The 27218-nt window shown below is 40.6% G+C and overlaps 2 protein-coding genes across 6 annotated transcripts in view; one reads left to right on the top strand and one right to left on the bottom strand.

Moving 5' to 3' along the window:
• lrrc47 (leucine rich repeat containing 47) overlaps positions 1-544 on the top strand; it is a 13940-nt gene extending 13396 nt beyond the window's left edge. For both annotated transcript variants that reach the window (XM_020923951.2, XM_020923952.2), the window contains exon 10: positions 133-544. In XM_020923951.2, the coding sequence (XP_020779610.1) occupies positions 133-336 (204 nt within the window). In that variant the 3' untranslated portion in view covers positions 337-544. The remainder of the gene's footprint in view (positions 1-132) is intronic.
• On the bottom strand, positions 365-25596 carry LOC110159394 (ornithine aminotransferase, mitochondrial-like). 4 transcript variants are annotated; one of them, XM_020923942.2, is made up of 9 exons: positions 25364-25596; positions 7989-8183; positions 6427-6651; positions 5388-5483; positions 3811-3938; positions 3615-3737; positions 3116-3244; positions 2582-2840; positions 365-2219 (listed from the first exon to the last, which is right to left on the bottom strand). In XM_020923942.2, exons 2-9 carry the CDS (start codon positions 8179-8181, stop codon positions 2056-2058), a joined length of 1317 nt encoding a protein of 438 aa, XP_020779601.1. In that variant the 5' UTR covers positions 8182-8183; positions 25364-25596; the 3' UTR covers positions 365-2055. The 4 variants fall into 4 exon arrangements, with proteins under 4 accessions (XP_020779601.1, XP_055022343.1, XP_055022345.1 ...); XM_055166368.1 differs by lacking the exons at positions 6427-6651; positions 7989-8183; positions 25364-25596 and adding an exon at positions 4319-4365 and having other exon boundaries at positions 5388-5486; XM_055166370.1 differs by lacking the exons at positions 6427-6651; positions 7989-8183; positions 25364-25596 and adding an exon at positions 4319-4368 and having other exon boundaries at positions 5388-5477.
• Between the last annotated feature and the right edge of the window lie 1622 nt (positions 25597-27218).

Genomic DNA, 27218 nt, shown 5'->3' on the forward strand with positions numbered 1-27218 from the left:
AGGGTAAATCCCAAACTTGGCATAATGACAGAATGATTACAGAGGAAGGGAACAAAACTATGTTTTTAAAATTATTTGATAGTCAAATTTTCTGTACATTGCGCTAACCTAAGCCCTCCTCCTGCTTCACAGAAAATGTGCGAGCTCAACCGGTTTACATCCGAACATGCAGAAGAGGCGGGGTCAGATGGGGAAGGCCACACCCCCTCTGACAGCTCCACCACTGAGCTGATAGTGCAGCAGGTGCGGACAGTGGACCCAGACGGCAGCCTGAAGGTGGTCTACCCCTCCAAGACAGATCTGACCAACTGCCCCGGGGTCACTGTCCTCTGGTAGTGCCCAAGTGTGCACAAAAACAACTGAAGCACTTACATTTTGTTTATTTCACAAAATCATACAAGAAGATTACAATTTTGCTACCCGTTATAACATAAACATGCAGTAACCCTGAGTTAGCCACCTCCTGTACATGCACTTATTATTAAGTTTTGTACTAAAATATATTCCCTTATATTGTTTAAATAAAAGTAAACTCCCACATTAATGGATTCTGCAGTTATCAATGTGCCTTTTGGCCAAGCAGTGTGTTAAGCAATGGAAAATTACAGCAGGTTCAGCTAGGGTGACCAGAATTTCAAAATAAAAAAAACTGGGACATTCTGTTTCTTTGGTGGTTGGTAATAATAAAATTGTGAAACGAGTGCATAATTAAGGAAAATTGCTCTGCAGAGACCATTCATGACTTATTCATGACAAACATGTGAGTCAGTATAGTCACATTTTTTTCTAACCCTAACCCATTTTACTGTATTTTACCTAAACAAATGACAATGTATGCCTCTTTTTACTGTTGGCAGGGATCAAATTTATCAAAAATAGGGACCCCGGGGTTGTTTCTTGTATAAAACTGGGACAAATCTGTGGTTTTGTTTAAATCTGCTGGGATAGGGGACACAGGCTCAAAACTGGGACTGTCCTGGGTAAATAGGGACGTTTGCTTACCATAAGTTCAACAACAGCATGTGCTCAAAGACGGAGGACAGCTGCCTCCCTGACTGAGCGGGATATAAATGTCTTAACATTATACACTGTCATACCTTTAAGTGCATATGTCAGCTTTGACTCATTTCACAGTTAAACTTCACTAAACTAGTGATGTTATCATTTGACTTCCTGATTGGACATGCAGCTTAAGAGACACACTCTATGTAGAAATACTTCCAGAACTGTTACCATCATGAGGCAACAAGGGCCAAAACTTGTCTAAATTACTGTCATAATAGATTACATTTCTATCTCAGTTTTAGAACTCACTGCTACTTCCCTCCATAGTCTATATAAAGTGGACTAAGCGAGTGTGACATCACCGACAGTGTCCAGCTCCACTCAAACAAAATAGCTAAATGAAAAACACCAGGATCATGTAGAGCGGGTTAATACGAATATTTTAAGACCAATATGATGAGGCTCACAGCAGCAGTTACAGAGAGAGGGGCGACAGTATTCCAATGTAAGTCCGTGGGAGCCAGGATCAGTATCGATCAGAGTCGAACTTCATATTTGGAATGCTGTGGCTACTGGGTTATCTACTATGTCTATATACAGTCTATTCCTTCTTTTTCCACAAACGGACATTTAACTGATGTAAAACTCTTAAAAATCGTTAGCACCAGCAAACCAAGTCAGAATTAGAAAAACATGAAAACCTGTCATGCCTTTACATGTAAGTGTCACTACACTTCCCTCATCACATTCTCTTGTGGATTCAGAACAGAAGCAGCTCCACTCCTTTGTTCTTTGGTATATTCAACAACCACTATTTTGAAGTCAGTGACAATTCACCAAAAAATGGACAAAGTGCAACAGTGAAAAAGTCAGCAAGAGGGCCTCCACATGGGGTAAACACAGAGCGTGGACCCTCTGCAAGCTGTGAAATACCAGGATGAATGAACCTTAGTCTTCCTGTATAAAGTCTTGTATAAAAACACCTTGCTTTGACCCATTGGACCATTTAAATATGTGCATATGTGCATGTCTCTGTGTGCGGACGAGGCCTCAGAAGGACATGATGGTCCTCTGGATGATGTCCACACACTCCTGCATCTCATGCTCCTTGATGATGAGGGGTGGGGCCAGGCGGATCACCGAGCCGTGACTGGTGTTTTTGGCCAACAGTCCGTTGTCACGGAGACGCAGACACACCTTCCAAGCATCCCAATCTGAAACGGCAGAGCCAGCAAACGATGTTAGCTGTAGTCCCTCTGCAGGACGTGCACAAGTGAGTGACTTATAAGGCTGCAGCTAACCATTCTTTCAGTGGTCAGTGGTTCATTTTTCATTAGTTGACTAGTCTAAACATTTTTTTTTCCCACACTGTATTTTGAAGTGTTTTTTAATGATAATATAATAACACATGGACTTGAACTGACTACTTTTCAATAATCCCCATACTATGAGCCAGATACAAACCAATGCATCTAAGAGTCAACTCTGGTTAGCCGGGTAGCCACGTTTGGTGGAACTAAACTGAGGCTTTGATGAGCCTGGACTGCCCAAATAAGCCAGACTTTGCAGTGTGTACCTTTGGTCTCTCTGATGACCAGTCCCTGTAGGAGGCCTCTCCCTCTGACTTCCTTGACCACGTCTTTGGGCAGTTTGCTCAGACCGCTGTGCAATACTCGGCCCATGATGGCTGCGTTCTCCGCCAGCTTCTCCTCCTCCATCACCTGCAGAGCGGCCATGGCCACACGGCACGCCACAGGGTTCCCCCCGAATGTGGAGCCGTACTGCCCCACCCTGATGGTGGACATGATGTGGTCATCACACAGCACGGCCGACACCTGCCACACACACACACACACACACACACAAGTTACCCATGCAACTCTACAGACAACACTGTGAGCAGCTTCACACTCCCACCGGCCCAGCTCGAGTCATCCCCTTACAAACGAGCGGACCAGGGCTGTATCATTTATAAATATTTAGTTTCATTTGAACTAAAAATAAAACTGATCCACACAGTTTCTTAGGGCAACAGTAGCGTAAGTGCAGAAGCATAAAACACAATTAGCGGCAGCAGTAGCTGTGAACAGAATAGGAATAGGGAGCTTACAGGGTAGACTCCTCCGGACAGAGACTTGCCCAGGATCAGGATGTCTGGGCGGACGTTCTCGTGGTCTACAGCCAGTCTGCGGCCGGTCCTGCCCATGCCAGTCTGCACCTCGTCTGCGATCCACAGCACCTACAACACAGCTCCAGGTCAGCTCTGCTTTGGAGAGAGTTTGAAATGATAACCAGAACCTACTTAACAAATAAAAGTTATACAGGTGCACAGTGCAGCTTTTCTGCTTGTCTTCATGGTATTTCTTTGCTTAAAATATCTTATCTTCTGGTGTCACCTGCTTGAGAGTTTAATGCCATACTGTAGAATATTCTAAACAAAGCAATAACATTTCCATGGAGACAAGTAAGTGACTTGAGTACCTTTTACCAGAAAAGTTACACAATGCACCTTTAAAGGTTCAAAAACACATTGTGTCTGTAAAACACAAATATGTGTATGATGTATTAGCTGAATTAAAGCACAAAATGGTTGCTGTTGTGTCTCTTACATTGTGCTTGTTGCAGAGCTGTCGAATTTGGATCAGGTATCCAGGGTCAGGCACCACCACCCCCCCATCACCCTGGATGGGCTCCACCATGAAGGCAGCGGTGTGTGGATCCTGCAGCGCCCTCTGGGGGTACAGGGACATATGACTCAGACCTGATGTAGATCTTAATGACTTTGTACCAAAGTTTGGAGCTCACCTCCAGGGCAGGGATGTCGTTGTATGGGATGAGCTGGAAGCCAGGCATGAAGGGCCCAAAGTCCTCTGTGCTGCTCACGTCTGAGGAGCTGGAGAAGGCGGCCATAGTGCGGCCCCAGAAGTTCCCATCTGCAACAGGACACGCCTAAGTTACCTTTAGAAGGAACGTTTGACAGCAGTAAACACTAATACATTCTCATGCAGACTTTTACAATAACTTGAGCTTAACTTAATTCCCCATGGAGACAGGTAGGTACCAAACTTTCAACCAGAAAAGTAGCGCGCTTTTAAACAGAAAATATTACAACTCTAACTTTCCTTCCCACAACCTAACCCCTTACCCAGCTGACAGTTTCATTAAAGACAAATGTAACTGTTTATCTAATGACACAACAACATAGTCATGTGTATGTTGTTTTTCCAAATAAATGTCATATATAAATGCTACATGTGGTGAGACTATAACCCTGAAGAGAGTATGTACACAAACCAGTGCACAGGAGCCTTACCAGAACACATCACTGAGCTGGAATGTGTCCCGCTGGCACAACAGAATCTACTTAAAAAACATGAGAGTCAGAAACCACAGAGCCATGGTCAGGCCATGGACATGCACAAGGTCACACATGGAGAGGGACAAGAGACACAGGGACAAGAGGAGAAAAGACAGAGGAGGTGAGACATAGAGGACATGATATGAAGAGGACAGAAAGTGGGCAGAGGACATGGAAAACAGACTATATGATATGGGACAGAAGACAGAGAGGCAGAGAAAATAGGACATAATGTGAGAGAGGAGATTGGAAAGGGACTGGGACATGGAACACAGGACATGAGACAGACATAAGGACAGGATAATCAAACACAAGTCCCTTTCACTCATACATTTACATTTTACTCTGAAGTTTGGTTGAAAACAAATCAGTGAATTACATTTTGATGACACAGTTTACAATTACAGCAACTTGGTCCATGTGGGGTCAGCCCTATGTTCCCACAGCTCTATGTTCCCTTATTTCCAAGATTTTTCTTATTTCTAAGTTCTAATTTCTAATTGAAACCATTTATATTTTATACTACATTTAAATGGATGATTCAGAGTCATTTTAACCTAGGATCCTTTGCACCATGACCTCTGCATTACATCTGCATTACATCTGCAGTCAACTGCTGCTGGAGAATAGGTTGGTTGTAATTGATGACCAGATTGGGAGAAAGGGGAATAAAATCTGATGCAAACTGATGATAAAGGACATTTAGGGACATAGAGCCTAATTTTGTAAAGAAAAAAAAAAAAACTTGAAAATGTGGGAACATAGGGCTGAGGGAACCTAGACACACTCCTGTCTTTGTACCTTTGGATGGCACGTGATTGGAGGATTATACAAGTATGTGTGCTCATTTTAATGTTAGTGCTTTGAGATTAAATCTGTTTAAGGAAGATCTGAGCCAGATTTAGCAGTGAAATATGAAGACTCTCAGAGAAAGCCACATATTTGTACTCCTGTAATGAACTAGTGCCTCCTCGGTGTATCTACCGTTGTGCTACTGTCCCACCAAACATTTGAAAACACTTACGGGCAAATATGATTTTGGCTCCATATTTGGGGACGCCCTTCACTTTGTAGGCCCAGCTTCGTGCTAGTTTACAGGCTGTCTCTCCTCCTTCTGTGCCTGTGGAGAAATGTACATGTGACACTGCTGCTCTGCTCTGACTCTCAAGATCACCCTCAGTATGAGAGCACTGGCCCACAGTCTAATGTCCTAGTGGTAGAGCAGAACCCTGTCCTAAAGAGAACTGTGTCTTAAAGAGAACTGTGCCCTAAAGTGTCCTAAAGCGTACTCTGTCCTAAAGCGTACTCTGTCCTAAAGTGTCCTGATCATTATATCTACAAAAGCTAGAGAAATAAAGTCATAATACAGCTCAGAAAAGCTAGAGCATTTTTTTTTCTAAACCTAATTAAGAATGCAAAAGGCAACAGTAAACAACTATAGAGGAATATTGATAAATTACTGGGAAGAAGGAAAACTAACTCTAACATTTGCAACTTAAATAAACAGAATAATCCAAAATGAACATATAGATTTGGCTCTACATTTTAATGGTTATTTTTAAAATTCTGTACTAAACTTGGCAGATGCTTTTCCAAAAACAAATTGCAGTCAAAATTACTCTAGAGATAAAGATGAATCCTTTTGAAATTAAGAAAAAAAAAAAAATCAAACCAAACCTGCACCCATAATGTGGACTGATGAGTGTCTGGAGAGTCCTGTGTTCTAAGGTCTGTGATAAGATGATGTTTTTAAGGTGCTGGGAGTACTGGGTGTGAATCATGTTACAGAATTGTTATGATCCGGTCATTATGAAGACATTCTCTTTGTATGTTTGATTTTATGAACTATAACATCAACCTGCCCAGAGACAACAGGTGGAAATTAGCACTGGTGCTACAACCTGGTACAAAGCATCTCTCCTGATAAGGTTAATGTAGATTGTGCGCGGTCTCAGTCTCAGTTAATAAATAAATAAACTAAACTAAACTAAAGCATATTGTGTCTAAAAGTGTCCTAAAGACTACTGTGTCCTAAAGAGTGCTCTGTCCTAAAGAGTACATACCTGTGTTAGTGGGTAGAACCTTGTTGTACCCAAACAGTGTGCAGATATATTCCTCGTACTGGCCCAACAGGCTGTTGTGGAAGGCCCTGGAGGTCTGGGTGAGCTTGGAGGTTTGGGCGTGCAGAGCAGCCAGGATGCTTGGGTGTCTGTGGCCGTGGTTCAGAGAGCTGCAGGCGCTCAGGAAGTCATAGTACTGGTGGCCCTCCACATCCCACACAAACACTCCTGTAGGCACACAGAGCACAGCTTTAAGAGAACACCTCAGACCAGTGAATCCTGTTCAGATGCTGGAAACTCATGGAACTGCCAACAGAAGACACGCTGAAGCTTCCTGCCTCCCTCTGAGAAAGATTTGTGTGTGGACTTGCTGATTAGATAGACTTGCATAAAATACACTACAGACATTCCCCTGAAGATTCCCTAGTGTTGTCACACTTCTGATGTTTCCTCACCCCATCCAGTATCACAGCACCTGCTCCTGTCTTGTTTGAAGACTTTTCAAGTCTTATGCCTCCATTATTACGAAGCTTTATATGAGAAAGACAGCCATGTCCACAGTGAAGACTAAAGTTGTCACTCCTAATGGTAGACCCTGTCAGAGGCATTATGGCTCTTGTATTCTGGCCTGTAGGCTAAAACCAAACCTGTTGAGTAGCGTTGTGTGTTTGTCAAATTGAACTTTCTCTGTATACACAGCCACATGGGTGTGGTGCTTCTGCCTCTGGACAGAAGAGAAAATCAACAAACACTATAGGATTTTTCAGTCTTAAGTCATTTTTAAACATCTGACAAAAAGCACAGAGCACAGACATGAGGAGAATCTTATAAGATTTTAAATCTCTGACCGCAAAGACTGTTGCACAGTTGTGAGTGCACCTCGCGTCACCTGTTTCCTTTCTAGAGTAAAATTACTCTTTTTGAGACTCTTAAAAGAAAAGTTCAAAAGATCAGAGCACTGCACTTCTGGTTTAGATGCAATTCAAACAAAGTTGTTACTATTATTTGTGAAATGTGGTGCAATACTTCAGATGATTCACATGATTTATAATGCACGGATGGTCCACAGGAAGTAGAATCATTATTGCTAATCTGCAGCTTCACCTCGATCTGTGCACTATGTGGATCTAAACAGACATACGTGAGGAACTACTCTCACCTTTTTACTTTTAAAGAACCCCTCAAACTGGATTCACAGAATTGTTTTGTGAACTGGGTGTTTTCGGAGGACAAATTCTATAGATAATATGGATGGAATGATCTGCTACAGTTTAAACGTACAGCGTTACAAGAGGTGAGTAATAAAGTCACCTTAAAAGCGTTAATAACAGCTCTTTTTCACAATTTGAATTTTTTTTTTGCTAATTTGTGGTCTAAAACGGTCTAAAAATACAGAAATCAAATCCAGTTGAGAGAAAAGCACAGACATTTTTCCCTCCACAAATGCAGCTCTTTCCTCTGGATGCTTTTCACAAACATCACTCTTCACCTGAGTCCTCCTCCCCCTCAGTCTCCCCTTTAGTCCTCCAGATATTTAGCCAGAACTAAATATTCTGAGTACATACCTTCACCTCGGTCCAGGATGACAGGGACCGGATGGTAAATATGTGCTCCATATTTGTGCTCCAGTGAGAAGAGCTCCTCAGAGGTGGAGCTGCCCCGAGGCTGCAGCCGTGATGGGGCAGAGGAGGCTGGACGTGCCGTGGTCCGGAGGAGAGGAGAGGCTCTGCAGATGCCACGGGTCAGTGTGAACAACATCTCTGGAACACACAAGTTGGCATACATGAGTTGAGAAGTATTTCACATACATACAGGTTTACTGGAGGTGTATCTTGTGTCCCAGTAGCTGATTTATCCAACAGAAAGTCAGAAAATCCAAGAGCGAATCAGTGATTGGTCAATAACAGACAGATGAACCAACAGTCACAAGAAACAAGAACATGAGAGCTAGCCAGGCTGGCACCACCTAGTGCCTCTGCTCAATTTCATTTCTCTCCAGCGACTAGGTCAGAAATCAGAATACAGTAGACTTTTTGCAAAAAGTCTTGTCTTTTATCCATTTTGTAGAAACAACATCTTATAATCTGACTTTTAATTAATCCATTGGTTTTAGAAATGGCTCATATAAAAGCTAAAAACCTCCCAAATTATGTTTAATATATAAAACTAAATTTGCTTCACTAAAGAAAGATTGATCATTTAATAAATACAGAAAGGTCAGATTTTGGTAAGACAAAAGTTTTGTCGCCTACAGAGTGTCATGTGAAAATTGAACAAATAATTTACTTCAAATACAAAAATATGTTGCATAACATCAGTGAATGAAGTAGTGGTGCTGTGAGATCCATATTTAATATCTTGTCTGACTTCCATGAGTTTGAATAACAAAGAAAGCAGACTTACACACCTCCCAGAGTTCATCAAGATTCTTTGGTTTTGTCTTCTTTTGTTTAGTGCTGGTTTCTGTGCACTGATTCGACCACAGAGGCCATTTCGAGACAGAATTCTACAAACTGTTCTGGTTGACACAGGGACTTGAGGTGACCAGGCCTGGTGGAGTCTGCTGCAGTGGAAAAGGGGCCTTGGATTTTTGAGCCAACAGACAGTCCTCCCGAGCAGTTGTCTTGTGGGGTCTGCTGGACCTGGGCTTGTCAAAAACATCTCCAGTCTCTTCAGTTCTTTTTCTTATTCTTTGTACTTGATGCTGAGACACATTGAAGGTGTCACCACCTCAGCAGTGGATCTGGTCTTGAGCCAACACTGTGGTCTCAGGGTGGATCTTAGGCATGTTGTCAGAGGTCAAGTTGCAGTTGATGTGAAAGTCTGATGTGCTGAGGTTCTTTTTATACACACCCACTAATTGATTGATCAATTATTGATCACAGATGAGGCTGTAATCTAAGACTGAGTGCATCATATGGCAAGGTGACAAGACTTTTGTCTTTGCACAAACTGACTCAATGGACTTTACCAAGCTGTTAACGTTAGAACACCAAAACATTATTTCAAAAGCTGTTGGGATTAAATTAGCCATTTCTTGTTAAAAAAAAAAAAAAAAAAAGATTAGACATATATTTGAGGGGCACTTAAGGTCAACTTGTACCCAAGTGTCAAGACTTTTGTTAGGGACTGTACATGCGTCATGACCAAATAGCAGCGATTGGTTAAATAAAAAAAAGTACCTGCCTACTGTCGAGCGAATGAATTCTAACACTGCGAGGTCAGACAGTTTCCTTGAAGTGAAACCTGTTGATGAATCAGACTACATGCGAACATGAGAGAAGAAAAAAGCAAGCAGGACTAAAGCAGGATTAAACCAGGATTAAATCAGGACTAAATGTGGATGAACAGATTTATGAAGTGTCCCTGACTGACACACATCCATTTGCAGAGAGAGTTCAGTGTGCTTAATGTAGCTGAGGAGCCTCTTTAAGTTCTGCAGCCTGCTACAGAGCTTATTACTGTAGCAGATTACTTAGCATCATTATCCACAATTAGGAACCATTAGAGAAGTGTGCTAAAAATAATAAACTGATAAACATGAGCCTATATAACTCAATAAATGTGTGTTAGTATCATTTTATTAGCAGTGTTGGCACAATTGGATCAATTAAAATAAGTCAAGTATTAAATATGACTTGTGAGATATGAGATATGACTTGCTGACAGTATTTGTACAGACTGTAACCTTTATCTCTATTGTGCTCAGGGTTGAGATGTGAGTGAATTATCCCCAGAAATGACACTGCTTTTCTTAGAAAGGTGGCAGGTTTGAGAAGGACCAGTTGTGCCAGAATATTCCAGCAATCTCAGCACACCCACAATGCCCTGTGTCACACATCTCAGTGGAGATGTTATTGCTTGGAATATTTCATAGCAGGTTTTGTTTGTTTGTTTGTTTTTTTCAACTGCACACATGTTTTACTGCTACATATTTTAAGTGGGCTTGCCTCTCCACAGATCTGACTTACAACTTGGTCCAGTGTAGGGTGGCCAGAATTTCAAAATAAAAAACTGGGACATTCCCATTTTTTGATGGTTGGTAATAATAAAATTGTGAAACGACAGTGTAATTAAAGAAAATTACGTCATTCATGACGAACATGAGTCAATATAGTCACATTTTCTGTCACAGCTTATCTGTATTTAAACAAATGACAGTTTATGCCTCTATTTACTGTCAGCAGTAGGAACGGGCATTTGGTAAAATTTTCTTAATCGATCGTCGGGAAAATTAACGATCAGTTATCCATTGGTAAAATGGTCACATTTTTCTACAGAGCTTTTCCACCTTCAAGGCACTCAAACAACAAGGAACCACTCACCCATTCACACACCAGTGTACGCAGACACTGTGAGCAAGGTGGGTTAAGTGTCTTGCCCAAGGACACAACTACAGCATTCATCTGTGGGAGCTGGAATCACACAGCTCAACCTGTGATGTTTATGTCGAGAGCTGGAATCAAACCGCCAACCTTCAGATCAGTGGGCAAATGCTCTACCAACTGAGCTACTGACGCCCATTAACATGTTTATATTAAAATTATCATTACTATTACTATCTGCATTGCTAATCTGCATAAATAATTAAAACTTTACGACATATAAACCGTAACCACTCTAGAGCCACATCAGCCCGTTTGACATTATAATGTGTTTAATGCAGTTTTGCGCAACTCTCACAGAAACAAAACTTAAAACTGCATGGCTAATTTGCATAAACTAAGCGAAGGAAAAAAAAAAACAGCTCTTGTGTGGTGATGCGGTTCTCTCGGATTAAAAGACACGACTCAGTGGAACACAGGTTAGTGTGACCATATTTGTGTTTGTCAAAACCAGGACACCGTGGGGCCTCGTCATCTACTTTGTGCTACTCTCACCTGGCAAAACTTTTTCATGTTTTTCTGTGTCCTGGTGAGCTTTTTCCCACTGGACACCGAAACATATGTGCTGCTTTGTACACTGTGCACATGGACTCACACTTGTGAAAGCGTGGAATTTCTTGTACAAGTCATCATTAAATACACATTTGTGCTTCGGCATGTTGCAGACTGACTGACTGTTTGTATCTCGCTCCTTCTGTGCAGAGAGACACATGTCTGAACCCCCTTTTGTCCCCAGACACGGACGTTTGGTCACCCTACGCTACGCACAGCAACCTACATTCGATTTGTCGATAAAAAATTTATGTAATCGATAAAATTCTTAATGATCAATTATCGATTAATCGACTAATCTTGCTCATCCCTAGTCAGCAGGTATCAAATTGGTTAAAAACAGGGACACCTGGGACATGTCTTGTATAAAACTGGGACAAAGCACTCTTTTTGAATAAATCTGCTGGGACAGGGGACACAGGACTCAAAACTGGGACTGTCCTGGGTAAACAGGGTCATCTGGTCACCCTAGCCCAGTGGCATTACTTGTATTTACTTGTCTCTATGGAGATAAGTAAGTTAAAGACTACTTCTGTGTGGTAACTGCTAACACATGACAGATTTCCAACTTTTGAATATTTATGAAGAATTGTTTTTGAGCCTTGCACAGAATCTCACAGCTAAGAAAAGTTTGAACAGGGACTGGGAGAGTCCTCAAACAAGCCGGGATGACATCTAAGACCTCTGCAGGCCTGTTTTTGACGAGGGAACATTATAAAGTGGTAAACATTTTGCACAAACCCCTTCTTTAAGATAAGTTAGATAAGCAAAACAAAAATGTTACGTACTGTATCTTACACTGCTTCATTGTATTTTATAGCGTATTCTGAACAGACAACTCTACAATACTGATGTGCCAGACTCACTGATCCAATAAACTCTTCAAATCATGTCAAATTCAGTTCTAGCTCTGTTACATTCTTTACACTGAGATCACAAAGCTTCTAATCCACTAAGAGGTTTTGGTTGCTTTGTGAGTTTTCTAGCCCATTGAACACATATATTTACGCGTGTTGAAACAGAGCCATAGGATGACATGACCACAGTTAAACATGTAGTCTCAGGAGACAGAGTCTCCTCATTGCCCTTATTTGCCTGTCCGTGCAGCGAACAAAGAACAAAGAAGGTTTAAGGTTTCGTGCTCCAGTGAACATGTTCGCTCACGACAGAAACAGGTCTGTCCGGTCAGGCGCAGGCTCAGGGGGAAGAGCTAATCAGGGAAGAGAGGAGCTCAAATCACCCAAAGATCAGTTCACAGCCCTCGCACAGTGTGACAAGTCTGAAGAAGTGGTTTGAAGGACATACGACAGGTTTCATCCATATAGTGGTTCTTTTGAATAGACCAACGACATCTTTGAGTTTTAATTTGGTTCTTGAGTGGTGGGACAGTGATGGTCAGGAGAGCTATTCTTGTATAGTGGGGGCAGTAGAGATGCGCGAATGGACTATTTTTTCATCCGCAACCGCGACACAAAACTCATCATGCGCCCGCTGTCCATTTGCACCCAAGGTTTTAACCAATTTTCAAAACCGCACTCGCCTGCCATCTGCTGATTGATTTTAGATTTTAGAACAATCACATAGCAAACAAACTAAGGAGCCTCAATAAAAATGCAAACTATAGCTCATTCATTCCAAAAATTTGCTTAATGTGCGTGTTCACATTCTTAATTGTCTGTAACAACCCTAAACTTGCCTGGTTGTCTTGCGCAGCCAATTATTTGACAACGTTTTCCGACTAGGCTATGTTTTAATCTTCTTGCTGTTGCATTCGGAACATTCTGCCATTGCCCGATGTTATTTCAAAGTCATAGCCTCACTCCATCGGTCTTTCTTTACGTTTTAAATACCCCGAATGGTAGCGTATGCTTCTCCTGGTGCATCGGCTTCTCCTGGTGCGGCTTCATATGGGAAGAACAAACATCTCCTTGAGAGGATCCAAGCATGTTTCTAACCTCTGACCTGAGTCCAAACACCTCTGGGACTTTTGCAGTGTGACGAGTGTAAACAGAATTATTGCTGTGGGCTCATGTTCTTCCACTGTTCACAAACACAAACATTTACTCACATACATACATTAGACCCTGGACTGTAGGTGTGTGAAGTGTCTTGCCCAAGAGCGCACTGGCCTTAAGCACAAGTCACAGCTGGGATTGCATCAGTAGGTGAATGCTTTTCCGGTCCCATGACAAAAATGCACAGAACAAGCATGTCAACACTGGTCTAAACATGATCAGAGCTTTCCTCACCAGACCCAAGTGCAAACAAGGCCGTGCCGTCGTGTCGTCGGGCAAACTGAGGATACGCGCTGGCTCAGTGAAAGCTGCACTGAACTTGACAAATGTGAGAAATGTGTGAAGGTGCGCCAGAATGCACCGTCCTGTAACTGTGCCAAGGCAACGACAGATGTATGTCTTACAGAGGATTGACTGTGCAAATAAAAAGACATAGACACAACAGTGAACGTTCCTCTAACATTATTTGATCCCTGAGGTGCAATTGTCGAGCAGCCGGCAACTGAAAAACATTCACATAAGGAAGAGTCAGGAATAGATCATGATACAAAGACAAAAATGACAGTTAAAAGCAGCTGTAGTTAGACTTTTATTGTTTTTGAAAATGTTATATTCCCCCAAATCCCAAGACGTTTTAGTTTCGGACCACGCTCTCCCTTTGCTCTCTGTGCTAAGTCACTCCCCCTTCATGCTTTCACAGCACAACCAGCATGCATCCTGCTAATGAAACTACAGCACATCAGGTTTGTGAAGTCGTATTGCATTGTTTTGTATACTGTTTCTTTTGTATGTGTGTAAAAATGTTAATGTTCCAAATGCTCCAAAAAAGTTGATTCAACATGCCGTATTTTCCGCACTATATGGTGCACTTAAAAGCCTTTAATTTCATCAAAAAATGAGTGCGCACCTTATAATCCAGAGTGTCTTACATATGAATTTATTGGATCGTGGACGCCCGGGCTAAGGATCAGTATCAACTGTGGTCCGAGCTTTCACCAAGACCAGAATCATCACTGAACCGCCACGGAACAGTAACCACACTGACTCGAATAATGACGAGAGGGATGTGGGCGTGCTGGACGCCGGAATCACCCAACTGTTTCAACTATTATGACTTATTGTGAATTCACTAACAATTTAGAGTCTCAGACAGTATTTTTTTTACGCATTTTAATTGAACAAAGTTGAGAGTTATTGTGAACACGTTAAATAAAGTTTGACTGACTTATCTAACTGTGTTTTGTTTAATGCGCCTTATAGTCTGGTGCAGGTTGTATGTGAAAAAAGTTTGAAAATAGACCATTCAATGACAGTGCGCCTTACAATCCAGAGCGCCGTATAGTGCAGAAAATATGGATAATACCTCTTCAAGCAAGTTCAGATAAAGTGCAAGTAAAAGTCACAGTGCATGTAGGGACTGTAGGGATATGTTTTTGGATATATTTTTTTCAATTTCACTCGGTACTTCTATGATAAAGACTATATAAACTCATCGTTCAGTACAGGCCAGATGGAGCAATCATTTTTAAGGCTCAGTATTTATCATGGTACTTTTCAATTGTGGGAAAAACACTGTTACTTTTGTGTACTACAATGAGATCTGAGCAGTGGAAGGTTGAATCTTGTGTTTTTAGAAAGACTTGTTCCACCTGTCCAACACTCTATTGAACACAACATTTGTGCAAACAGCTTTAGTAAAACAACTATTTGAACGTAAACCCTGTACCGTGTATGTGGGTCAGAGACTCCAGACTTTTTTTTTCATCATTTTAGCGCTCAAATTACTAGAAATATTAAAACTGGTTTACTCTAGCAATAACAAATAACTTTTACTACATTTTTCCTTCATCAGCACTTGTATAGAGTGACCAAAAACTGGGACACTCAGTTTGGGGCAATTGGTAATAATTAAATTGTGATACAAGTGCATAATTAAGGAGAATTGTCCTGCACTCGGCCCATTCATGACTAAGGCTGCGTTCAGACTGCAGCCTGAAGTGACCCAAATCAGATTTTTTTGGCTTCTATTTGACCTGTATCTGACCTTTTAATGACAGTCTGAATGACACAGATTTTTTAAAAATGTGACCCAGGACACTTGGATATGTGCTCCTGAAACCGATACATATCTGATCTTTTGACATGTGACTTCAGTCTAAACAGCAAGTGCATTCATCCACCTACATGTTATCAACAAGCCACAAACGTCATTATTCTGCACTGAAGTAGGCGAAAATTGTTAATGAACTCTGTGTCACTAAAGCGAAGCACATCACCACTCATCTATCCTCATACCTTCAGGGCGTTGGTTTTATGTTCCAATACAAAAAACCAACCGGTTTATTAATTCTTTTGTGCCCTGTGCTATTAAATTGTTAAATTCTAAGGGTGCAGTTTTATGATAGTTTTATGAAAGTTTTACACTGCAATTTGTTTTTTATTTTGAGTTCCACTGGTGGACGGTAATGGACTGACACACTTTGTGTTTGTTTGTGTTTGGGTGTGCTCTGAGATGCTGCTAATGAATTGCCTTATGGGATCAATAAAGTTTTCTGAATCTGAATCTGAACCACTCTTGGCTACGTCTTCGCACTCACACGTTTCTTTCAATGGACGTTGCTGCCGCTGCCCCACAAAACGCCATGGCCAAAAACCTCGTCCTTCTCCTTATCAGTCTCCTTAAAACAAGTAAGTTGTTCATGTTCTGGCTCCGGTACGAGAGGAACTTTAAAATCTCCATGTGCTTAATGCTGCGTCCATGTTTGGACAACTTCCATAAACACAGAGCACGCTGTGTCTCCAGTGCTCATGCGGGACACTTTTGGGCCGTTTACTGTTCACACTGGAGTCACATACAAGTCACATTAAACTGGAAATGTGAACGACCTCGCAAAAACATCGGATTTCACAAAAAAATCGGAATTGAGCGTTAAGCCCTGCAGTCTGAACGTAGCCTTATTCAAAACTAACATGAGTCAGTATAGTCACATTTTCTTTGTGTTTTGGTCATTTTTAAGCAGCTTTTCTGTATTTTTCATTAACAAATGTCAATGTATGCCTCCATTTACTGTTGGCAGGGATCAAATTGGTCAAAAATAGGGACACCTGAGACATTTCTTGTACAGTCTCTGCACTCCCACAATGCTCTGTGTAACACATCTCCATGGAGATGGTATTGCTTGGAATATTTCACAGAATGACCTTAAACATCTTGTGATGTAATCAACATGTAATGAACATGAGTCAGTGTAGTCACTTTTTCTTTCTGTTTTCTTTTCAGTTCTGGTTGTTTTTAAGAAGATTTTCTGTATTTTTGATAAACAAATATCTGTATGTCTCTCTTTACTGTTGGCAGGGATCAGATTGGTCAAAAATAGGGACACCTGGGATGTTTCTTGTATAAAACTGGGACAAATCAGTGGTTTTGTATAAATCTGCTGGGACAGGGGACACAGGCTCAAAATTGGGACTTTCCCGGGGTAAATATGGAAACCTGCTCACCCATCACTAGTTCCCACTAATATTTGGCACCCATCCTGAGTGTGGTTTCACATGGGCAGGGCTCTTGGATGCAGAAGCTGGTTTATATAAGCTAACATCGCCAACACTCTACTTTATATAAGCTAACAACACGTGCTCCAACCAATACCCAAACTTCTATTGTTCAAATAATTCCTCAAAGCTTTGTTCCTGATTTGTTCCATGTATTTGAACAAAATGGGCCAAGTGCAGAGATATTGTATAAGTAGATCTTGGGGTCAAAATAAGTCCACTGTGCTCTGTCTGCATCAAATGAGCATTTTATTGTCCGAGAATCAGGAAGTGCACATTACGGCAAAAGCACTTAGACCCTCATCACACTGACTAATGTAGGATGCTCAGACTGCACAAGGTACTGTATTTTTTGCACTATAGGGCACACTTAAAAGCCTTTAATTTCATCACAAATTGACTGCGTGCCTTATAATCCAGAGCGCCTTATATATGAATTTATTGTGGTGTCTTAGTACGACTTTAGTAAACTACAAAGCCACACCACTTGCAGCATTACGGCTCCTGTAGTCAGGAGCATCAGGAATAATACATACTGTGATTCCTTTTAATATCAAAATGCACCTGTCAAAAGACACGCTCACAATGCCCACTTTAAACTCAAGGCTGTTATAATGTTAAAGGGATAGTTTAGATTTTTTGACATGAATCTGTATGGCATCCGCTTCAGCAGTGTCATGCATCCACATTGACTTACCCCCGACAGCGCCCGGTGAGCCGAGATGCTGACCATTTTCGGTGCTGACGAAAGTAGTCCGGCATCTGGCGAATTTCGGCATCAGTATATTCGGGTTCAATCAGACATGTTGTCGCTAACATTCCGAGCAGTAAACAAAGTGAACAAGGCGCGGCTGTCACCTGGTGGACGCACGCAGTGATACAAACGGAAAGAAAATAGTGCCAAGAGATTATGAGGTCTGACTTTTTTGAGGACGAAGGTTTTGTGATGCAAACATATCACTCTTTTGAACACATATTATTTTGAGAAGAAAAACGTTTTATTTTAATGTCCCCAGCCAACTTGCCGGACTACTTTTGTCAGCACCAAAACCGGCCAGGATCTCGGCTCACTGGGCGCTGTCGGGGTTAAGTCAATGTGGAGTGTGGAGCACAACACTGCTCATGGGGATGTCATACTGATTCATGTAAAAAAAACAAAAAAACTATCCCTTTAAAGTGTGAGCTGCGTGGGAGCAGTGGATGAGAGAAGAAGAACACACATTCACCAAGACAGAGAGACAGCGCCGAGCGACTTATGCCACGACCTGCCGACAGATCGTGGACGCCTGAGCTAAGGATCAGTATCAACTGTGATCCGAGTTTTCACCAAGACCAGAATCATCACTGAACTGTCAGGGAACAGTAACCACACTGACTCGGATAATGACGAGAGGAATGTGGGCATAATGGACGCCGGAATCACCCAATTGTTTGAACAATTATGAGTTATAATTGCGTTTCCATAGAACAAAGTTGAGAATTATTGTGAACGTGTTAAATAAAGTTTGACTGACTTATCTAACTGTTGTGTTCCGTTTAAAGTCTGGTGAGGTTTATATGTGAAAAAAGTTTGAAAATAGACCATTCAGTGACAGTGCGCCTTATAATCCAGAACGCTCTATAGTGTGGAAAATATAGTAAGTGAGGAACAGCTTTAGATCACTGCAAACTGTTTCAAATGAACTAGTTCTGTTTCTGATGGTTTTAAGTCAGTGAAAATCCAGCACAATGCCTTTAACAAATTTTTCAAAGTCAGAGAATCGGCTTTGTCACTAACTGTAAAAATGACTAAAATACTGCTGCAATAAGAGAGAGAATAAAAAGACATTTGCGGTGCTGCCGATGGTGAAGTTCTGACCTAAAGTAGAGAACAAATGGGCTTTGCAAATCTTTACATTGTCAGTGATATGAATCTAAAACCATTTTGTCTTGTCGTATTTGCACACTAGCACATGTAGACACGCTGTGGCTGCTTGATGTTATCTGCACTTCACTGCCACGGGGGGGTTGGGCGGGGGCACCTTAAATAGAGGGTGAGTCACATTCCTGCCCCGGGCCCTCAAGGCTCACCTAGGAACTCAGGTCGCTCCAGCTAACCCTGTCGTTTCTTACAGACATGCTCTCAGGTGACATGCCCTGTTAACGCTGGATAGAAAAACAGCTGTAAAATGTGAATGTACCAGTGAGAAGACAGGTTTTGGTCTAAAGTAGAGGAGAGTGTAGCGCTGCATGAAGTAACCACAAAAACAAACAAAAGAATAATCAATAATAATTTCCTGAAAATAAACAATACAGTCTTTAAAACTAGGGGCGTCAAATTAACGCGATAAAGGCGTTAATTACAGTCATTTTTTTTATCACGTTAATCTCATTTTTAATCTTTAACTTTACTGTTTCTGTACATGAGTTGCCTTATTATAAAATCAGTTTTTATGTGTTGTTGGGACACACTCGCTCCCGCAAAGAATTGTAATTTTCTTTCCCGTTCTCGCGATAAACCTGCACTTGTCTGATCTCTGAAAACATCGTGACACACACAGAACAGACTCATCTTCAGCATCAACATCCTCTGCCACAGAAAGAACACTCATCTTCCACTGAGTTATGTCCTTTGGTCCAACAGAAGCTGAACCGCATCAGCGCACAAGAGCGTTTTTTTTCTTTTCTCTGCTTAGTTTATGCAAATGAGTCATGTGGTTTTAAGTTTTGTTTCTGTGAGACTTGCACAAAGCTGAATTAAACACATTCTAATGTCAAACGGGCTGATGTGGCTCTAAAGTGTTTATGGTTTATATTTTGTAAAGTTGAGTTTATTTATGCAGATTAGTCATAGTAATAATAATGATGATACTTATTATAAAAAAAACTTTAATAATTAATCAAAAATCAATCGTTAATTCTCCCGACAATCGTTTAATAAAATTTCATCGAATGTCCATCCCTAATGGGGACGTTCACTTTCTTAAGCTCTAAACATGGAGAAGCAGAAAGGAATTAACTAAAATGTGTGCAAGGTTAGACCACATCCGCAAATTTAGGCTGTTTAAAATGTTTTTATTAATGTCAAAATAAAATATCCAGCACAAATGATGTATGATACACAAACATTCATCATTTGTATATTTTACTTTAAACTTATATTTAGTTTGTTGGACTGTAGTTTATCATCCTACCGCCCGCTCTCGCACTGAACTTTCAGAATGTGTCCTGCACCACACTGGTTTGCGTCGGGTCCCGCGGGTGCAGGGCTCTAACCTGATGTTTTATTTTATTTGTGTTTTCTAATTATTTAGAGTTTGACAAAAGAACACAGCGGAATGTAAATGACTGCATCTGTTAAAGTTTGTTAAACAATAAATGACTTTATAAAGTATATTTTTTTGTTCTATATCAGTCTTTTGATCTGCCACAATAATGTAATAATGAATTTAAATGAAAATACCTCAAGCTGAGGCTTTTCTCAGCAATTTTTAGGTGAAATTGTAGCTGCCGTCGGTGGCAACTGTCATATATTTAAGTTAATGTTTTATAATATTAAAATATATTCATATTGATATATAGTAAAATATTTTAAAAGCAATATATAGCATAAATAAGTAAATTTTTCTGTAAGTTGATGTTAATTAATTTCATTTTATTTTTGTTGATTTGCTCCACTTCCAACTGCATATTGTTTCGAGGGGAAGTTTTTACGGGTGCACTGCCTTAATTGAGAGACACACGAGGAGCTGCTCTGACTTCTGACCTTTGAGCCAAAAAGACATTTTTATGTTTTAAGTTAAAGGTTTTCAGAAGCATCAAGATTTTATTCCCTTTGAGTGGATGTGGCCAATGAGGTACATTTTGTGTTATTTTATTGTGTAATTACTTTTCTGTCTGTGTTTTGTATCTGAGAGTTAATTTTAACATTCAGCTTTAATGTTCATTTACATGTGAAGAGATGTGAAAGACTGGTGTCCGACTAAATGCTTGTTAAAACCAAAGAACGATTTTGAGCCTTGTTTAAACTCGAGGGGATTAACAGAGATTAAAAAAGAAAAATGTATTTTAAATAGTGCTGTCAAGAGATTTAAAAAATGGAGAGATTAATTAATTATGATGTGTAATTAATTAATCTAATTAATTAATCTCTCAATTTTTTTATTTCTTGACAACACTATTTAAAATAAATGCCATTTAACTCCAAAATAGGTCAAATTCATCTTCCATCCGCTCCAGACCACGTTTTATTGACATATGTAAAAGCAGATGTGGACCTCCTTTAAAAAGACTCAATCTTGATTCAAACAGTAACTGTAGTCAGAGTTTTAAATAAGTATTGTGCTGGAGTTGTGAAAGCCATTCATGAAGTATGCACACTGGGGCTTTCAGAGACGAGACAGAAGGAAATTTGAGCTCAGGGAAATGAGAAGTGATGGCGTTTGAGGAAGTTTGTCTTTTGATTGTCTTGTCTTTATGTGCACACTTTAAGGAAGAATTCTACGTAAATCTGATGAGACTCACGAACGTCTGTTTTGTCATTTAAAAGTAATTAGAGCATTGAAATGAGCGTTAAATGAGCACAGAATCTGATATTTTCAAAAGCTCAGACCGCAAAACAAAATCAGATCTGAAGGAGAGGCAGAGGCAGTGGTGATTTTTGGTGCGGGCTTTGGGTGGCCTTGGCAGAGGAGTGTCACAATAGTGGTAAAAGTATTGCAGCATATTACACAAGTGTATTTCATAACTACTGCCAAAGCTCGACGTGCATTCCTCAGCAATTACTTCAAAACTATTGCATAAAAAGGTATCCTGTCTATTTGTACACAACCAAACAATGCTGCTAGGCTGAGTTCACCTTTTAATATCTGATGTTGTCATTGTTTCAGAAGAAAGACAGAGCTCACATTTATAATGCACAAACTTATTATTACAAGCCTCCCACGTTAAGTCTGTCATCAATCACGTCTTTGTGGCACTGGACAGAGAAGATGCTGAGACTTTGTGAATGTTTTTGTTTCACGTGGACAGAGCCAGTAATTACATCATCAGCTATCAAAGCTTCTGTATTACGCAAAACTAAATCTTGTGCACTCTGTTACTATAGAATGCTATTGCCTCATCAAAAAACATACCTGGATGTGCATTGTGTTGTTTGAGTAATCTTTTATTGTTAGTCTGTCTGCATCTCCAAAGCACAAAATGTTCTGTTCCAACTTGGAGAAAAACATTTACTTTTTGTTCAGTCAAGATGGGCAGTTCCAGATATGAAAATGGAGTTTAAAAACACAGCGGAGCACTTCTTGACTACATGCCATCAGTGTTTTTTGTTTGAGAACTCAGTCTAAGGCTACGTTTAGACTGCAGCCCGAAGTGACCCAAATCCGATTTTTTGGCCCCTATGTGACCTGTATCTGATCTTTTAATGACCACACAGATCCGATTTTTTCGAATGTGACCCAGGCCACTTGGATATGTGCTCCTAAAACCGATACATATCTGATCTTTTGACATGTGACTTCAGTGTGAACGGCCAAAGCGTGTTCATCCACCTATATGTTATCAACACGCCACAAACGTCACTATTCTGCACTGAAGTAGGCGAAAATTGTTAATGAACTCTGTGTCACTAAAGCGAAGCACATCACCACTCATCTATCCTCATACCTTCAGGGCGTTGGTTTTATGTTCCAATACAAAAAACCAACCGGTTTATTAATTCTTTTGTGCCCTGTGCTATTAAATTGTTAAATTCTAAGGGTGCAGTTTTATGATAGTTTATGAAAGTTTTACACTGCAATTTGTTTTTTATTTTGAGTTCCACTGGTGGACGGTAATGGACTGACACACTTTGTGTTTGTTTGTGTTTGGGTGTGCTCTGAGATGCTGCTAATGAATTGCCTTATGGGATCAATAAAGTTTTCTGAATCTGAATCTGAACCACTCTTGGCTACGTCTTCGCACTCACACGTTCCTTTCAATGGACGTTGCTGCCACTGCCCCAGCAACACCACGGCCACAAACCTCGTCCTTCTCCTTCTCAATCTCCTCCTTAAAACAAGTAAGTTGTTCATGTTCTGGCTCCGGTACGAGAGGAACTTAAAAATTTCCAGGTGCTCAATGCTCACGTCCATGTTTGGACAACTTCTGTAAACACAGAGACGCTCACTGTGGTTGACGTCGTCGTGTCTCCAGTGTCACGTGAGACACTTTTGGGCCGTTTAACATTCACACTGGAGTCACATACAAGTCACATTTAACTGGAAATGTGAACGACCTCGCAAAAACATCGGATTTCACAAAAAAATCGGAATTGAGCGTTAAGCCCTGCAGTCTGAATGTAGACTTAATGTGCAGGGTTTGTGTATTAAACGTGTAAAAGGAACAAAACACAACTCCAGGTCTGTTTGTGATGAGCAAACAACATTCTAACACACTACATTCTAACAGTGCAATATGATCCTTTTAAGCCCAAACCAGGTCAACAAATCTGCATTCTGACAGTTAAGCAATCAATTCCAAAGAATTCGGAAGCGTCTTCGGCTCAGTTTAAAGTTGCTTCAGAAAGCGGTCCCATTACTCAACTTCAAAGATGTGAGAGCTGATGAAAGGTGATGAATCCAACAGGTGATTCATTTCAGTGAAACGGTTTGAACATTTTCAGCTCCACCTCACATGACGACATCATAGAATACAGCTGAGTGAACCCTGCCCCCTCCTGACATGACACACAGTACATTTCCAGTGTCTGCATCATGTGAATAACACTTCAGTCTTCCCCACTATCTCTCTTTCTTCCGTCATGTTCACGAGGAGCGCACCGAAACGACACCGGTGTCAAATATTGCGCCGATACTGAACATTTTGGTTGGACTGGGTATCAGTTCTGTGATTGAGCCTTTAATCGGATGTAATGAGATTATTTACAGGCTAGACGTCTCATAATGTTTGAACTTTTACTCTTACAAAGCAGTTCAGTCGTGATGTGAAGGAGAAATAAAGTTAGAGAACACCTGGATCTCTGTGTAATAAGTGAACTGTGCTTTAATGAAATAAGATCCATTTTCTGTCTGTACACTAGTATCAGTTAATATTATATTGGTATTGGCAGATACTTAAAGCCAAAGTATCGGAGCAAAAAACTGGATCGGTGCATCTTTAAATTGTTCACGTTTTCACAATCACCACGGCTTTAGGCCCCTGGACAGTTCAGACTTTACATACTGCTGAGTTACGTAATCAGAGTACAAATTATGAGTAACTATTCGGTTACTGTTTCAGTGAGTGGTAATTGGATTACAGTTACTTTGTTGAAATAAATCGATTACATGACGGGATTTTGCGGTTTTCACATTTTGGGCTAAAGGTCTAAAACCAGGTCTAAACCAGCACTAAACCAGGACTAAAACCAGGTCTAAACTAGATCTAAACCAGGTCTAAATGAGGTCCAAACAAGGTCTAAACCAGGTCTAAACCAAGACTAAACCAGGACTAAACTAGGACTAAAACCAGGTCTAAACTATGTCTCCAACAGGATTTAACAGGATTTAACAGGACTAAATCCTGCTGTGTGGACGTGTCTCCTCTTCTTCTATCAATTATATTTTAAATTTGGTTCAGTAAAGTCTGGGCTTTTTATTTTCTTTTATCAGACAAAACATTTTATGTGAAAATTTCCTCGTCTTTGCTTCTCTACAGCAAATCCAAAGTATTCAGATTACTTTACTCTTCACTTTAAGTAATTTAATGGATTCCGTTACAAACTACATTCTGGTATATGTAATCTGTAATCTGTAGGGGAATACATTTTAAAAGGAACCTTCCCAAAGCTGCTTCTACACAGAACCTGCTCACTACACGGCAACACACACCTTCTGTCTCCTTTCTGGGAAATTTCAGGTCAGTTTCAGAGGCGAGTCCATTTACAGCAACAACACACGCTTTTGCTTTGTCTTGTAGAAACACCCAAGAAAGAGAAGACAAGAAGGTGGCACTAAGATGCATTTTTTATTTCGAGTGACATCAATTTTAAACCTCGCAATTATAGCTGAATGAGAATATTTTTAATTGTATGATTCAGACTCAAATTCCAATGGAGTATCTTCAACAGGCATCACACTTAACATGAATTTCTCTGTGATGAATCATCCTTACAGTTTATTTCTAACTTCTTTTTTTTTTTTTTTGTAGTTTTTTTGGTGCTCTTAAATCATGCTTCCTTCAGAGATTTTTCACCACTCACAAACACAACACAAATTTTAACTTAGCTGCAAAAGAAAAAAGAAAAAAAAAAAATACATCTGTGTCCCTCAGTAGCCTCCTCGCCTCTCCTCCAGCGCGCGTAAAACTATCCAAGTCAACGCGTAAAATTGACCAGTAGCGGCGCGCGGAGGCTGCATCGAAACATGAAACGCTATTTGACGTACAGCAGTAAAAGTACTAGGTGATAAAAGTTACCGGAGAGCAGAGGAATCCCGGGAGCAGCGTCGGGACGATGCGGTGCGGTGAGTTGGCGGCAGGTGCGGCAGGCAGGAGCGTCGGGTGCGTAGTGGACACGGCGGTACGAGCGCGCAGACCTATAGGCGCGCGCGTGACAGGGCGGGCGCGACCACGAGAGAGAGAGACAGAAACGCTTCTGATTGGATACGGGCCAATGATGAGCACCTGCCCAGGTAACGGTGTGGATGACGTCACTCAGCGAAGACGCGCTCAGATGGTGGGTATTAGTGAGTTTCGAATGATTTCATTTCATTTTACAGACCTATATTACAAAATCCAGATGAGAGTCAGCTGAAATGAGTAGTTTTAAAGTGCAGATGTGTAAATTCTTGGTTTTGGTCACTAAAAGAAATCATCAGATTCAACATTTTTGAATTTACATTGAGGATATTTCCTGACAAAATTGGAAAAAGTGTCTCTTGCGTCTTTCATCAAGTACACATTCTAGAACAGGGCTCTCCTACATTTTTCCTCCCGTGAGCAGTGTTGGGAAAGTTACTTTTAAAATGTATTCCCCTACAGATTACAGATTACATATACCAGAATGTAGTTTGTAACGTAATCCATTAAATTACTTATGGTGAGTAATGTAATCTGAATACTTTGGATTACTTGATTTGCTGTAGAGAAGCAAAGACGAGGAAATCGTAAGATAAAATGTTTTGTTTGCTAAAAGACAATGAAAAGGCCAAGTCTTTACTGAACCAGATTAAAAATAGTATTGATAGAAGAAGAGGAGAAGAGGTTTAGTCCTGTTAAATCCTGTTTGAAACATAGTTTAGACCTGGTTTTAGTCCTGCTTTAGTCCTGGTTTAGTCCTGGTTTAGATCTGGTTTAGACCTGGTTTTAGACCTGGTCTGGACCTGGTTTTAGACCTGGTTAAAACCTGGGTTTAGACCTGGTTTTAGACCTGGTTTAAACCTGGTTTTAGACCAGGTTTAGTGTGCGGCAACGAGTGAAATTACTGAAAAAATAAAAATAAAAAAAGGGATACAGCCCAAAATCTGAAAACAGAAAAATACCGCTGTGTAATCCATTTATTTCAACCAAGTAACTGTAATCTATTTACCACTCATTCAAACAGTAACTGTAACTGAATACAGTTACTCATAATTTGTACTCTGATTATGTAAATCTGGTACATATAATCTCTTACTCTCCAGCACTGCCAGTGAGCTACTTTTACAAAACAAAACTGCCAAAGACCTACTCAGTTTAGAGGTTGGAAAAAATAGAGTAAATATAAGATGCTTGGATGGGAACAGATGCCTATAAAACAGGCATCTCCAACCTGTAGCTCAGGAGCCACCAGTAGCTTGCCAAGGGATTTCTGAAGTACAGTATAAATATTGTGCTGAATGGTCCAGATTTCATAAAATACCACTGTAATTGTATAATTTTGATGCTTGACTTTGGTAGGTTGACTAGACGTCCCTATTTACCCGAGACAGTCCCAGTTTTGAGCCTGTGTCCCCTGTCCCAACAGATTTATACAAAACCACTGATTTGTCCCAGTTTTATACAAGAAATGTAGCCAGGCTGGCGCCACCTAGTGCCTCTGCTCAATTTAATTTCTCTCCAGCAACTAGATCAAGAATCAGAATACACTAGACGGTTCGCAAAAACTCTGGAAGCGTGAGTTCGGGCACCAGCCAATCAGCGAAGAACCATATATTCAGTGTTGGCAATGATTCCCAAGATTGAGGATTTAAAGCTTGAATAAAGAGAATGTTTGATGAATTTTATCAAGGGGAAAGACGTTATTGTCCTTCTTCCTACAGGATTTGGGAAAAGCTTAATATACCAGTTAACC

Source organism: Boleophthalmus pectinirostris, unplaced genomic scaffold, assembly GCF_026225935.1.
Source record: "Boleophthalmus pectinirostris isolate CB_2022bp ecotype Guang Dong unplaced genomic scaffold, ASM2622593v1 HiC_scaffold_8, whole genome shotgun sequence".
NCBI classification, from domain to species: Eukaryota; Metazoa; Chordata; class Actinopteri; order Gobiiformes; family Gobiidae; genus Boleophthalmus; species Boleophthalmus pectinirostris.